The 14,334-nt window shown below is 56.5% G+C and overlaps 1 protein-coding gene across 1 annotated transcript in view; it reads right to left on the bottom strand.

Moving 5' to 3' along the window:
- TNS3 (tensin 3) overlaps positions 1-14,334 on the bottom strand; it is a 215,631-nt gene that overhangs the window by 18,364 nt on the left and 182,933 nt on the right. Inside the window, exons 21-24 of the mRNA XM_042977197.1 lie at positions 8,063-8,231; positions 6,028-6,653; positions 5,184-5,270; positions 1,615-1,746 (exon numbers count right to left, since the gene is read on the bottom strand). Coding sequence (XP_042833131.1) covers positions 1,615-1,746; positions 5,184-5,270; positions 6,028-6,653; positions 8,063-8,231 — 1,014 coding nt within the window. The remainder of the gene's footprint in view (positions 1-1,614; positions 1,747-5,183; positions 5,271-6,027; positions 6,654-8,062; positions 8,232-14,334) is intronic.

Raw genomic sequence — 14,334 nt, forward strand, 5'->3', positions numbered from 1 at the left:
CCTGGGTGGCTCAGTCGGTTAAGCCTCCGACTTCAGCTCAGGTCACGATCTCACGGTCCGTGAGTTTGAGCCCCGTGTCGGGCTCTGGGCTGATGGCTCAGAACCTGGAGCCTGCTTCTGATTCTGTGTCTCCCTCTCTCTCTGTCCCTCCCCCGTTCATGCTCTGTCTCTCTCTGTCTCAAAAAACAAATAAACGTTAAAAAAAAATTTTTTAAAAGAAAACAACGAATCTTGGGGTGCCTGGGGGTGGGGGGGCTCAGTCAGTTGAGGGTCTGACTTGATCTCAGCTCAGGTCGTGATCTCACGGTTCGAGACATGGGGCTCCAAGTCAGGCTCAGCACTGAGCACGGGGCCTGCTTGGGACTCTGTCTCTCTCTGCCCCTCTCCCCTGCTTGCTCTCTCTCTCACTCTCTAAAATAAAACATCATATAAAATAAAGTAAAATAAAACAATGAATCTCATAATATGAGCAAAAGCAGGTCACAAAATACACGTTAGTTTCCTTTCTATAAAGTTGAGAGCAGGCACAACTATGGATTCCTATTTTGGTGGTTAATATAATTTAGGTGGTTAATAATTTAACCTCCTACTTACGAGGCTTCCCTGGGTGATCTGAACCGTGTGTGCGTCAGGAACGGAAGAAGGGACAGGCAGAAACTGGAAGGGACACACGTTGTCACTGGGGAGGGCCCGAAAGGGCACGTGACTCCCTACTGGAACTGTATCAGCGTGAACTCACCAACTTTTTAAAGTGATACAGTCCCTCCTCTGGTCACTAGCCAGAAGCAGGGACACTGTGACACCAAGAAGCCCACCCAGCACTGACACATTCTGGTTTCCAGGCTCTGTCCCCCAGCACACAGACGCAGGGACTTTTGGAGAAACGGCGGGGCAGGGAAAACTGGAGGTGCTCACGGGCCGACGGCATGATGTCAGGACATGGGGCCAGTGCCAAGGGCCTCACGGAGCCCACTCTGGGGTGGCTGGAAGGTCCCACAACGATGGATTATGACACATGGGAGGGGCATGCAGGGGCTTGCCCCCAAGGTTGTCTCCTGGGCCGTGGGAATGTTTGCTTCATGATAACGTGTGCCCTGTACCAAGGCATCGCAAGCTTCTCTGCACCGTAAGCAGATTAGAACACGGCCGTACATGGTTCATCAGGCCAAAGAAAGGTCATGTTATGACTCCAGGCTGACACCAGCATCACTTTTAACCCACCAAAATGCTCCGCCAAGAGTAGGCACAAGAATCGTGTAGGCAGGACACTGCCTTTTACGTGGGAAAGAAGGAAAAGTGCGTGTTTCCACGCACTAGACAGACGGTCGAGAAGGACACACAGGAATGTATCAAGGTTCCCGGCGCAGAACAGGGCCCAGGGGCTGTTCGCTCCGGCAGCTGGACAATGGAATGCATCACCTACTCGAAGCAATAAAGAAATAGAATTCACAAATAATTATCGTCCTTGCCTGAACAAGGACGGCACTTAGTGGGCCACAATAGAAACAGAAGGAAACCTGAGCGCAGCTGTAAGAGTCGTCTCACTGGTGGAAACGTGAGCCACACACACTCCACGTGGGTTACTTCACCCGACGGGACCCCCGGGGTCCCTACCTTTCTTGTTCAGCTGCAGGACGGAGGGCGGGGGAGTGGCCACCTTCATGGCCAGGCCGTAGGCTCCTCGGAAGGAGTGGCTGTCCCTGACGATGAACGACCCAGGCTCCTTGTCCTTCAGCATGGCGATGGCTGGGGAGGGAAGCAGAGAAACACACACATCTGCCGGGGTCCCCCACGGCCCAGCAAGCCACCTCCATTCATGGCCTTTGCAAACTGGGTCAGGGGGAGCCGGCCCGTGTCCCTCGGGGGGGAGCAGGGGGGGGTGCGGGGCTCTGTAATGACGCACAGTTTTCAAGGAGGGCCTAACTGCCAAGGATGCAGACCACCCCGCCAAATGTTGGCTCACGAAGGTACCAGTCATGGTCCCCGAGCTCTCCTGGCACACAGCATGGCCGTCACCCCACGGCACCTGTGAGCTATGAGGACCCCAGCTGACCGTCCAGGACACCGGCCCCCAGCCGAGGTGCCCGGCCCAGGTCTCCATACACACAACGTGGCGGGCAGGAAGGAGGCACAAGGCGGTCTCCCATCCCCGCCGGGGCCCCGTCCGGCACCCTCTCCCTGTGGGGAGTTTTTCTCAGAGACTTTAGAGTGTGTGCTTCCCATGTAGCAGAAGGAAAGAAGCCTCTGTTACATTTTCCAAACACAAAAGGATGGGCTCCAAAAGTTACTGAACATTTAACGCAAATCCCAACACTCGCCTCAGGGGATGGCAAAAATGTGGCCGCACATGGCCCTCCATCCCCTGGGTCCGTGGCAGCCTGGATGGGGCTGGGAGCCCCCTACCCACGTGGCTGTCATCGGCCAGGGCTGACAGCTGGGCCTGGCACAGCCATCCTCCCAACTTCCCGCCTGAGGCTGGGGGCTCGCAGCGAATATGCGGCTTCGAAATCACACCCCTCCCTCCACGTTCAAAACCTGGGCCCCGGGGCCTAGGCTCGGGGTCCTGGAAGATGGCAGCTTGGGGCAGACGACAACCTGTTGCCCAGACACCGGCCAGAATGTCTGCTCGTAACCGGACCACATCTTACAACTTAGCTTATCGACTTGAAAAAAGAAAGGGATTTCAAGTATAAAGTGACCCAAAACGACAGCCACGGAACTGCCGTGTCTGAAATGGAGCAGGACGTCCACGGGTGACGTCTCAGCAAACAGCGCCGTGGGGCCCACTGTCCGAGGCCCAGCTCCCAGTGAAATGACCAGGTTCCCCTTCTCTCACGTGGGACCGTGCCCTCCCCCGCGTCCAGGCCGAGGCCCCCGCGCAGGAGCGGGCAAACTGCACGCAGGTGGCGGGGAGGGCTCGGCTCTCCGGAAGGGGGCAGGTTTGGGGTGGCCCTGGGAGGTGCCTTCGCCCCTGCTGCCCAACCGTCTACACGGGCTCAGGGGTGCAGGGCAGGTAGGCGCACTGGGGCACCAGGACCCGGCCACCGACACCAGCAGGCTTCTGCTCCTGGAGTGTTTCTACATCTGGGGGCTGACCGTGGAAGTGGGAGGAAACGATCCTTAGAGAATGACCTATTTTCAACTGTGATCTACCTCACAGAGCTTTTTCTTTCCCTTTTAACACCGCGATCTTCCCTGGCTGTGCGGACAGAGGCGCCCCAGCCTCAAGGGCACAGGGGAGGCTGGGTCTGCTCTGCGGAGGAGGGAGGGGGCGGGGCACGAGGACAAGGTCAGACCCTGTTCTGAAACAGAATGAGCCAGGACACATCCTGGACGCGGCACAAGGCCCTGCCCAGAGCGGGCCTCACGCTCCCCTCGGAAGTCGGTGGCGGGCAGTGGCCGTGTCCTGTCTCGAGAAACCGGTGCTTTCAAAGCCAGAGCACGGGGGCCCAGTGCATCCTGCCGGAACAGCTGTATCTCGTATCTACCTCACCTGGAGGCCCCGTTTCCCCTGCGTAACTTCTACGTGCAGGTTAAAAAACTCCCGAGGCACCGACCTGGACACGGGAATTATGTGACCAGTCTTGTCCCCAAAGAGGCACATCCCCACAGTTAAAACACAAAGCAAACCAGACCAAACCAAACCCACAGGCAGCTTTCTGCCATCTGCAGAAGGTGGGCGCTCAGGGAACGTTAGTCGGGGGTTGGGGGGGGTGACTTCTACACAAAACACGGAGAACACGGAGAAGTTGTGCTCTGTGTGGCTCAACTGGGAAACTCCACACCCAGCGCACATGTGAACTATTTCAACATGAGGTCCCAGCAGAGAAACACTTGTACACATGTGGCACAGAGTGCCATGCCTACCAGGCAACCCCCATGCCTAACCTCTCCAGAACCTTCCAAGGCAGGGCCCTGCCACGTATGTCCTATGGGACCACCTGCCTCTAGGGGGAGCCCCGGCTCCTCAGAAAGCCCACCCACCCACCATCCCAGGCTGGAGGCTGCACCAGCGGAAAAGGAACTCCACACAGAATCTTCTAGAACACAGTGCGTGACAGGCCCTTTTCAGACCGTCCCACTGGACCAGGCACTTAGCACTGGGGTTCATGGCCTCAGTCATGGGGGTTCTTGCGCCACGAGCAGGGAGGGGACAAGAATGCGGCGCTTAGCCACGCAGCACGGCCACAAAGGCCAATTCAGGAACTCGGAGGTCCCCCCCAGGCCGCAGGCTCCCCCCATGCAACGTGACAATAGGTTCGTTGAGCTCGTGGGAAGAAAGGCACATTCTTACCGTGTTTATGATCCACTTAACTGAATACAAGAATTCCAACGAGAAAGTTGAACAGTGCCGTTTTCCAGCCACTTAACTGTTTCTCTCCAGGCAGTTGTGAGAACTAATCTTCAGGACGAGGCCTGAGGACTTTGTGCAGAAACTGTCCCCCATGTGGGCTGCGTGAGGACCTGCCCTTCATCCCTCCTCCCTGCTCTGAGGCACGCTGTCCCGGCTCGGCCCCCGGGATTCGGCTCACACAGTGCACGTGCAGCCACATCCCTGCCTCCAGCGACCCCACCGAGCCTGCGTCAGGATGACAGCTGCTCACCCCAGGGGCCGTCCCCACCTCTTCCCCAGCTGGCCGCCCCCCTCCCGGACACCACTCCTGGGAATCTTCCGGGAAGAAGTGATACGTGACTTAGCTGCTCAAAAACACCAACGACTTGGAATTTTCCCAGCTGCCGCGGGGCAGGACCACAGGCACATACCGTGTGGCATGTGTGTGAGGCAGGTGGGGACGCCCACCACGGGCCCCCTGATTGAGTGCCTATCTTTCCACTGTGGACAAATGCACGTGCACAGAGGCCAGGGTGTTGGGGAGACTTCCGGCCTTCCTCCTTCCCCCGAGGCTCAGGGCCTGGATGGGGACACCGGGAACATCTCTGCCTATGACCATCCGCAGTCATTGCCGCCAATGGCAGCTGGCAGAGCCACCAGAAAGCACACGGGCATGCCGCCATGCTCATGGGCAGCACTCACGTCTGCCCAGCTCCCTCATTAGGACCAAGCCTCTGCTGTAAAAACCTAAAGGTGAATTTTCTGCAGAGGTAGGTGATAAAGGGCAGGCCTTGCTCAAGGCCACGAGCCCTGGACGTTCCCACCCCGGGGTCCTGTCCTGCCCACGCACCTTGCTCTCGGGAGATATCCGCCTTGTACCAGAATTTGGATGTGTCTTGGACAAAGTTCACGGACACATGTTTATCACCCGCATTATCTGCAAAACAGAATGTAAAACCGGTCACTGCGGAGGGTTTATGGCAACCGCTCATGTCTCAAAGAACCAAACATTCAAAGTCCAACGCGGGGCAAGGATGGGGTGTCCCGGGAAAGAGCGCCATATTTAACTACGCGGGAGCCGGCTGGTGTGCGTCAGGGAGCAGGGCTTCCTGACCAGCGCAGACTTGGGGAGCACGGCGGCCCCAGGGAGCACAGCGCAGACACGGCGGCCGGCCCCGGGGAGCAGGACAGACAGGCAGATGGAGTGGCTGGGTGCTGCTTAATCGTGTCAGTATCTTATTCTTACACATTTGAAACATTTCATAGTTAAATTTTGAATGAGTTCACTGAATTCAAAAAAGAAAGGGGTGGGGGGCTCAGTCGGTTAAATGTCCACCTCTTGGTTTCAGCTCAGGTCATGATCTCATGGTTCGTGGGTTCGAGCCCGGCATCGGGCTCTGTGCTGGCAGCTTGGAGCCTGCTTGGGATTCTCTCTCTCCCTCTCTCTCTCTGCCCCTCCCCTGCTCTCTCTCTCTCAAAATAGAAACAACAACAAAAAGAAAAATTTTTGAAGAACAAGGATTCCCAGTGGCAGGAGAAACAGAACCCACCGTGGGTCAGCGCAGAAGCAGAGGGAACAGAGACCCCACTGGACGGCTCTGGGCTCCACTCTTAAGGCGCCGCCCGGACATCCCAGGGCCCCCTCCTCGCTGAGCGAGCGCACACGGGGCTCCCACCGGCGGAGACGTGCCTACCTGGGCTGGGTGCCACTGGCTCCAACGCCTTGGGGAAATCCGGGAGGACGTTGGGGAACGGGATGCTCATGGAACTCCCACTGTGGGGGCTGGAGAAGCCGCTGGACGAAGGGGAGGCTGAGCCCAAAGACCGGTCCCCCTCCGAGGCTCGCTTCTTCTCGGGTAGGGGCGGCTGCCCGGGCAGGGTCAGCGGACTGTGGTGGCCGCTGTGGCCCGGCGTCACCATGAGAAAACTGGAGGACAGGAAACCGCTGTCACCAGCTGCTGCTGCTGTCCGCGGGGTGCTGGGGGCCTGGGGTGCACCGTGGGAATGGACCAGCAAGGCCCCAGGGTCGTCCCCAGGGGCAAGGCAGCTCCCCACGGGGGCAGTGCCGAAGCCCAGAAAGGCCTGGCCACTCGGGGGGCCCAGAGCTTCAGGTGGCTCCGTCAGGGACAGCTGGTGGTTGTGGAAAGGGGCCTGGAGCTCGGCGGGTGGGAGGTGGGGCCGCCTGGGGCTGTCAGGGCCGAGGCTGGAGCCAGGGAACTCGCCGGAGCCCAGGACGTTTCCTGCTGGCCGGCCGCTCCCCAACAGGGCCAGCGAGGCTTTGGGGCTGCTCTCCACCCACGGGAGCTCGGCGGATGGAGGGCTGTTGGAAAGACAGAGCAATCAGAACACTCTAGGAGGTGCCCGGAGATCAGCAGGGGTCCCCCAGGCGGCGAAGACAGACGGGAAACCAGTGCTGAGGCTCCCCCAAAATGTCAGCAGTCAGACCCGCCCTTCCCTCTTCGCCGCTCACCCCAAGATGCTCAGCCCCTCGCACCTGATCACACCTTCCCTGCCTCCTCTGTCCTCACCCGGCCAAGGCCTTTCTGCTCAAGACAAAACCCGGGTCCCCAGCTCTGAAGCCTCCCAGCCCCGTGTCCAGCTGGCAGTCTGTGCCCCTGCATGCACGTCGGCCACGCAGTTCACTGTGTGCGGCTTCTGGCAGAATGGCTTCCCCGGGCACAAACCACGCTCCCCATTTTCTTCTTCCCCCTCCCCTGATAGCTAGCCAGGGCACCTGACTCAGTTTCCCCTAACCAGCTGATTAAAGGAGCCCAGTAGTAATATGAGAAGTTACCCTACCCGAAGCCAGAAATTCCAGGATGGAGGGAATCAGAAATTACCCTCCAGTTGGAACTCCAGAAAAAGTCAGCTCCCAGCCAGCAAATCACACACACTCCCTAGCAAACACTTACTGCCCCAGGCGTCACACCAAGTCCTCAGATGAGACCCTGACCCTGGTTTGAAGAAGAAGAACGGGGCGCCTGGGTGACTCAGTCAGTTAAACGTCTGACTCTTGATTCGGCTCAGGTCATGATCTCACAGTTTGTGAGTTCGAGCTCCACATCGGGCTCTGCACTGATGCTTGGGATTCTCTCTCTCTCTGCCCCTCCCCTGTTCTCTCTCTCTCAAAATAAATAAGTAAACTTAAAAAAAAAAAAAAAAAAAAGAGGAAGGAGGCAGAATCAAGAGTGAGCCGGGGCGTGATGTGTCCTAGGGAAACACCAAGAAACCGTTCCTGGTCAGGGCACGTGCAGTGGCTCAAGGGCCGCCCCCCACAAAGCACCGACATGACCTCTCTCCCTCTGTGTGCCCCTCCTGCTCTCGCAATCCACCAAGGGGGTGTCGCTGGGCTTTCCCGAACACCGGGACAAACTCCATGTCCCTAAGAGCACTGCCATCCTGGCCGCTGAGGGAGACCAAGCCCGAGCACCCCTGCTCCAGCCTTGGCTCAGAGCACGCTGTCACAGGTGCCGGTCCTGAACTGGCCACTGTCCCCAGAGTCCACCTGCCGATGGGTTCCCTGAGCACGTGGCCCGTCAACAGTGGGGGGATGCTCTCACGAGTGTCCATCTGTGATTACACTTCTGAAGAGCGACGGTTCTCAGCGCACAGAGCAGCCGCATGCTGCAGAGCAGCCGTGGGCTGCAGGCCGGGCCCTCCGCCCTCCCCTCCGTGGCCTGTTCCATCTGCAAGGGCGGCTCCGCTAAGCGCAAGGGCCTGTTTCCCTACCTCTCGCGCCGCTGGCCGGGGCTGCTGCTGGAGGTGGTGCTGGACGTGAACGCCCGCTGGAAGGAGGGCGCGGCCGGCATGTCAGCCCGGAGCGTCGCGGCTTTGGGCCCGACGGGGCTCTCGGACATCCCCACAGCGCGATGCGGGATCTCAGGGCAGCCTCGAGGTTCTGCAGCGAGAAAACCAGAGTGGAGATGTGCTTACGGGCCTGGTCACTATTCTTCCAGAAGGGGTGGCATGGCTTCTGAAAATCTGTGCTGCAGGGGAGAGGCCCAAAGCCACTAAGCAGGGGTCACTCTGGTCTGGTGCATTCCCCAAATGCAAGACACGGACGGAACATGCACCCAACTTCCCCACGCTACGGTGAGCTGATGGGCTTCGTGCAAAGCTTTGTTCTTCTGCCTTGCACACGTCATCGACATCCTGCAGGCAAGTTTACACAGACAGACCAACCCTGATGATGAAGCCGACTGGCTGTCACTATAGAAAGGGGCTTCAGAGGGCACCTGGGGGGCCCAGTCAGTTGAGCATCCAACTTCGGCTCAGGTCATGATCTCATAGTTCGTCGGTTTGAGCCCCGCCGTCGGGCTCTGTGCTGACAGCTCGGAGCCTGGAGCCTGCTTGGGATTCTGTGTCTCCCTCTCTCTCTGCCCCTTCCCCACTCATGCTGTCTCTCTCTCTCAAAAATTAATAAACATTGAAATAAAAGTCAGAGGTGCCTGGGTGGCTCAGTCAGTTAAGCATCCGACTTCGGTTCAGGTCATGATCTTACAGTTCATGAGATCAAGCCAGGCTCTGCGCTGACAGCTCAGAGCCTGGAGCCTGCTTCCAATTCTGTGTATCCCTCTCTCTCTGCCCCTCTCCTGCTCACACTCTTGTCTCTTTCCCTCTCTCAACAATAAACATGGAAGGAAGGAAGGAAGGAAGGAAGGAAGGAAGGAAGGAAGGGAGGGAGGGCAAGGCCTTCTCTCTGCGAAACAGCAGAAGAGACTCCACAGAAGAGACACTTTCCACAAAGTGCAGGCCCTGTGGCTGTGGCTCAGTGGGCACTTCACCTCCATGTGTCCCGAGTTGGTATCTCAGCCCACACCCTGGGCTTCGAGCTTCCTGGCACACGTCCCACCTCCAGCACAGCCCTGATGGCTGGTGTCTCCACCCCAGCAAGGTGCAGAGACCCCGGCCCAGACCCTGTCACTCAGTGAGTGAGAATGGAAACCTGCTGTTTAACACCAAGCCAACACCTCCCTGGAATTTCATACATTTTCACGGACAAAATGCCCATCTGGTTATGGCCCGGCATCTCCATTATTTCTGGATATTTGTACAATCTTGCCTTTTTCGATATTTATTTTTGAGAAAGAGTGAGCAGGGTAGAGGCAGAAAGAGAGAGAGGGAGAGACAATCCCAAGCAGGTTCCACACTGTCAGCACAGAGCCTGATGCAGAGCTTGAACCCACCAGCTGGGAGATCATGACCTGAGCTGAAGCTGGACGCTCAACCGACTGAGCCACCCAGATGCCCCACTTCCCTTTTTTGTAAACTCAGCTTCTTAAAAAATCGACCATGGTCAATAAAATAACATTGTAAGAAATACAGGTTATTTTGCTTTCTGCTTTAGAACAAGGGAGACTTGGGGCACCCGGGGGGCTCGGTTGGTTAGGAGTCCGAATCTGGATCACAGTTGTAGGACTGAGACTCCCATCGGGCTCTGCACTGAGCATGGAGCCTAAGATTCTCTCGCTCTCCCTCTGCTCCCACCCCTGCTTGTGTGCACTCCCAGTCTCTCTCTCTCTCCCTCTCTCTCTCTCTTAAAACATATAAGTTAAAAAAAAATAACGAGAGTTGATAAAAGCATAGTAAAGGCTTTAAAAATTCCAGATCACTCCTATGACTCATTTCCGGGAAGGGGATGGCATTAGGGCGGGTAATGCGTCCTGGCCACAGACCCCTTTGAAGCACGTGGAATATAGGCTGGACCCAAGTCTGTGGTCAGGGCTGTGGAAGTCCCACTGATCTAGAGAGAGAAAAAGTGAGGTTCTGAGCCACTTGGGCAGCTGGGACTTGAAGTGAGCCCGATGCCTGGTTACCAAGGCTGAGGTAGCAGCTGGGAAGCCACAAAACAAGCAGGGGTTTGGGCAGTTTCACGGTGGGGCTCTAGGCACTTATTCAGGAAGAGAGGCCCTTGCCAACAGGGATTCCAGGTGAGGCCCCAGAGGGCCACGTCGTGGGAACACCAGCACCAGAAACAGATCAGGCCCACCTGGACCTCAATGTCTGCCTGGAGAAAATCTCCCTCTCTGGAGATACACCACCCTCCACAGCCTGCCTGTTTATTCATCGACTGATTGATCCATCCATCTTTCCATCTATCTACCCACCCACCTGTCTAACCACGTATCATCCATCCACCCCATCATGCATCTGTCCATTCATCATCCATTCATCCACCTGTCCATCAATCCATCCATCCATCTGCCTATCCAACCATCCATCCATCCATCCATCCATCCATCCATCCATCCATCCATCCACCTATCTAACCTAACCATCCAGCCAGTCGGCCAGTCGTCTACCTACCTATCCAACCATCATCTATCCATCTACCTATCTAACCATCCATCATCTATCCATCCATCCAGCTACCTAACCTTCCATCCATCCTTCCATCCAGCTACCTAACCATCCATCCATCCAGCCAGCCAGCCAGCTACCTAACCATCTATCCATCCACCCTCTATCTATCTATCTATCTATCTATCTATCTATCTACCTATCTATCTATCTATCTATCTATCTATCTATCATCGAGCTATAATTTCTGGACACAATTCGAATATTTAATTTAAAAAACCGATCAGGGAGCACCTGGGTGGCTCAGTCGGTTAAACATCCAACTTCAACTCAGGTCATGACCTCGCAGTTCGTGAGTTGAAGCCCCGCGTCGGGCTCTGTGCTGACAGCTCAGAGCCTGGAGCCTGCTTCAAATTCTGTGTCTCCCCCGCTCTCTACCACTCCCCCACTTGCATTGTCTGTCTCTCTCTCTCAAAAATAAACATCAAAAAAAAATTAAAAAAATAAAAAAACCAATCAGGAGAGCCAGGTAACAGACAAAGAAATTTAAAACAAAGACAAAAAAAGAGAAAGAGAGAGAGAACACTCATAGCTATACATATGTCGGAGTTAAAAGGCATACACGCTTTAATTAAATGGAAATTGTTTCAGAAAACGTAAGAGAATTTCACAAAAAACATGGAGTGCATTAAGAATAATCCAGTGTCGGGGCACCTGAGTGGCTCAGTCAGTTTAAGCGTCCGACTTTGGTTCAGGTCACGAACTCCTGCAGTTTGTGAGTTCGAGCCCCACATCGGGCTCTGTGCTGACAGCTTGGAGACTGGAGCCTGTTTCGGATTCTGTGTCTCCCTCTCTCTCTGCCCCTCCCCCGCTTGTGCTCGCTCATGCACGTGCTCTCTCTCTCTCAAAATTAAATAAACATTAAAAAAAATTCAGAAAGCAATCCATGGAATCTAACCAAGATAAGTAAAAACAAAACTACACATTTTCACTTAATAGTCAAACTTATGAAAATCAGTGCCAAACGTCGAAACATAGCACCTTGTGCAATCCTGGGAAGGGGGAAACGGAGGAACCGATTTCAGTGGTTTTTACGCACTCAGTACACTTTTCTCTACAGAGAAGCCCAGCGCTAATGTATTTTTTTTTAAGTTCATTTATTTATTTGTGAGAGAGACAAAGAGAGCACAAGCAGGGGAGGGGTAGAGAGAGAGGGAGAGAGGATCCCAAGCAGGCTCCCCACTGCCAGCACAGAGCCTGACATGGGGCTTGAATGCACCAACTGTGAGGTCGTGACCTGAGCCAAAACCAAGAGTCAGACACTTACCAACAGAGTCCCCCAGGCTCCCCATTAACGCTGTACTTGTACAAACCACACTGTAAGTCCCTGAGGACTGGCACTCCTACATCCACAGAGGCACTTGTGGGAGGGACTGCTTCTGTCTGTGGGAGTTGGAGGGCTTCCTGGAGGAAGCATGTTGATGGGAGCCGGGAAGGATGCGGGATTCTGGTAAAATGGACACTATGGGAGTGCTGTGCACCTTCTGCGGGCTTTGTGTGCACAGGGCGGGGGCAACCCCACTGCCCCCTGCCGGGCCCCCACGCCTGCGCCGACGTGAGTGTCTCACACCTGCTATGAAGTAATGAACGAGGTAGGGGTGGCTCAGAAGTTAAAGGAAAAAGTCCAGGGCAGGATGTGGAAACAGCCCCGGGGGCTGGCCTGAGGACTCAGGGTGGTGGTCCTGATCACCCCAGGCCCGGCCAAGGAGCAAGCACCCAACTCTGGAGTCAGAAGACCTGCTTATCAGTAAAGGCCAACATGCCCGCGTGAGGGTGGCTGGAGCCTGGCGGGTCACGCAAGAGCGTGCACAGCACCTCCCCCCCCCGCAGGTGACTCCGTCACCAATGGTACTCTCGGTGGTCCTGCTGCAGCCACAGGGGCACACGCTCTAGTGTTGCCGTGCCACAGCAGCCTCAGGAATCCCACGCCACAGCCGCGTGGCGCCTGAGATCGCCACCCCCGGGACCGAGGCAGGAGGGAGATGAGATCCCGCTTTGTTCCTGTCACCCCGTCCCGGTTCCGGAAAACAGCAAGCTCAGCAGTCCCCATGAAAGTGGCTTTGTTCACAACTCAGCACCAACTCTGGGCAGTGGCTGGGTTTTGTTCCCTGCCCCGGGCCACAGAGCTTAATTAACCCTCAATCTGGAGAAGGGACAGCCAAGGACCTCAGCGTGGGGACACTGGCTTCCCGGCCACATTTGCCACAGAGCCGGGCCCTCCTGTGTGCTCAGAGATGCACGCATGCAGCTGAAGGTGGCCCCACGGGGCTGCAGGGCCCCCCACCCACCCAGCGGGAGTGGGGCCTCGAGGAGAAAGGGCATGACCTCCATCCTCAGAGGCGCGGGGCGCAGGCCTGTCCCTGTGGGACATCCAGAGAGTGTGACACAGGAACCCCATGGGGCTGGAGAAGACATTGGAAACCTGAACCAAAAACAAGCACACCAGGTCTGGGAGTTAGCCCGCAGATGCAAACCCGCCTCGTGGACCCACCACCTTCCAGGAAGCGCACGCGGGGAGGGCAGGTGGAACACGTGTGGCTGACAATGTTCACCTTGAACCTCTGCTGTTAGCAGTTACGGTGACGTTTTGAAAGGACTGTCCCTGGGCCCAGCCGCCTATTCCAGGCCGTTGGCTTCTGCATTCTCAGTCTGGGTCCGGATGGAGGCCCAGGGGTGCGGTGAGGACGGTCGGGAGCTGGCGAGGCGTCCCGCCCGCGAGGGAGCTGCCTGGCCGGTGACATGTGAGGGCCCCAGAGGCCCCGACACGTGCTTCTTTCACATCCCCAGCATCCTCCAGGCAAAGCCACATTTGTGTTTCTCCTGACATATTCTCACATTTCCCCTTTCCTGCTGACACCCCAGGAGGAGGCACAATTCCATCAGTGTTTGGAAACCAGGCCCCTGGTTTCCTGGTTCCCTGGGCCAGCTGCTGTCCTGGTGCCCCTCCCTCCGGGGCTCCCAGACCTTCCAGGACCTTCCGGGCCCAGGCTCCCCTCAGCTTCCCCTTCCTGCACTTCCTTTACCCAGAACAGGGGTGACAGAGGGTCGTGGGCTTTTTTCCAAAAGGTCTATTTTTAGGCCCCGCTGGGGCCGCTGCAGGAGGTTCCGTGGGAAGCTGGATAACATCTGCTCCCCGCTGGCCGCGATTCTCAGCACAGGAAAAGTTTCCAGGAAGAAGGGGGCCCCGCATGCTCACTGCCCACCCAGCCCGAGCCGGCCAGACCCTGAGGTCTACGCGTGCTGGGACGTGGCCCCCACCTTAGGCGCAGGGACCACAACGTGCTGCACAAGTTGGGGTGCAGGATATCAACACAAAGTCACGCCTCCCTGCCTTCCTGTGCGTGAAGAATCTTACAAAGCACAACGATTGACTCGTGCGTCAGTGACTGTTAATTACAAACTGCAGCTACACTTCCACATGGCCTTTAAGGAAACGTGAAATAAATTTAGCAGGGGGGATGTCAAGAGGATACTCACCTATCCCGGGGAAGAAAGAGGAGTTTTGCTATTTGACCACCTGACTGAGCCTCAGGCCGTGAGAAACAGGCATATTCTCGGTCACCCCTCTGGAAGCGAGTGTGAGGCTGTACATACGTATGGTCGATCCATCATCGATCGATCCAGCCTCCACCATCATCCAT

The sequence above is a fragment of the Panthera tigris genome, chromosome A2 (assembly GCF_018350195.1).
Source record: "Panthera tigris isolate Pti1 chromosome A2, P.tigris_Pti1_mat1.1, whole genome shotgun sequence".
Classification (NCBI taxonomy): domain Eukaryota; kingdom Metazoa; phylum Chordata; class Mammalia; order Carnivora; family Felidae; genus Panthera; species Panthera tigris.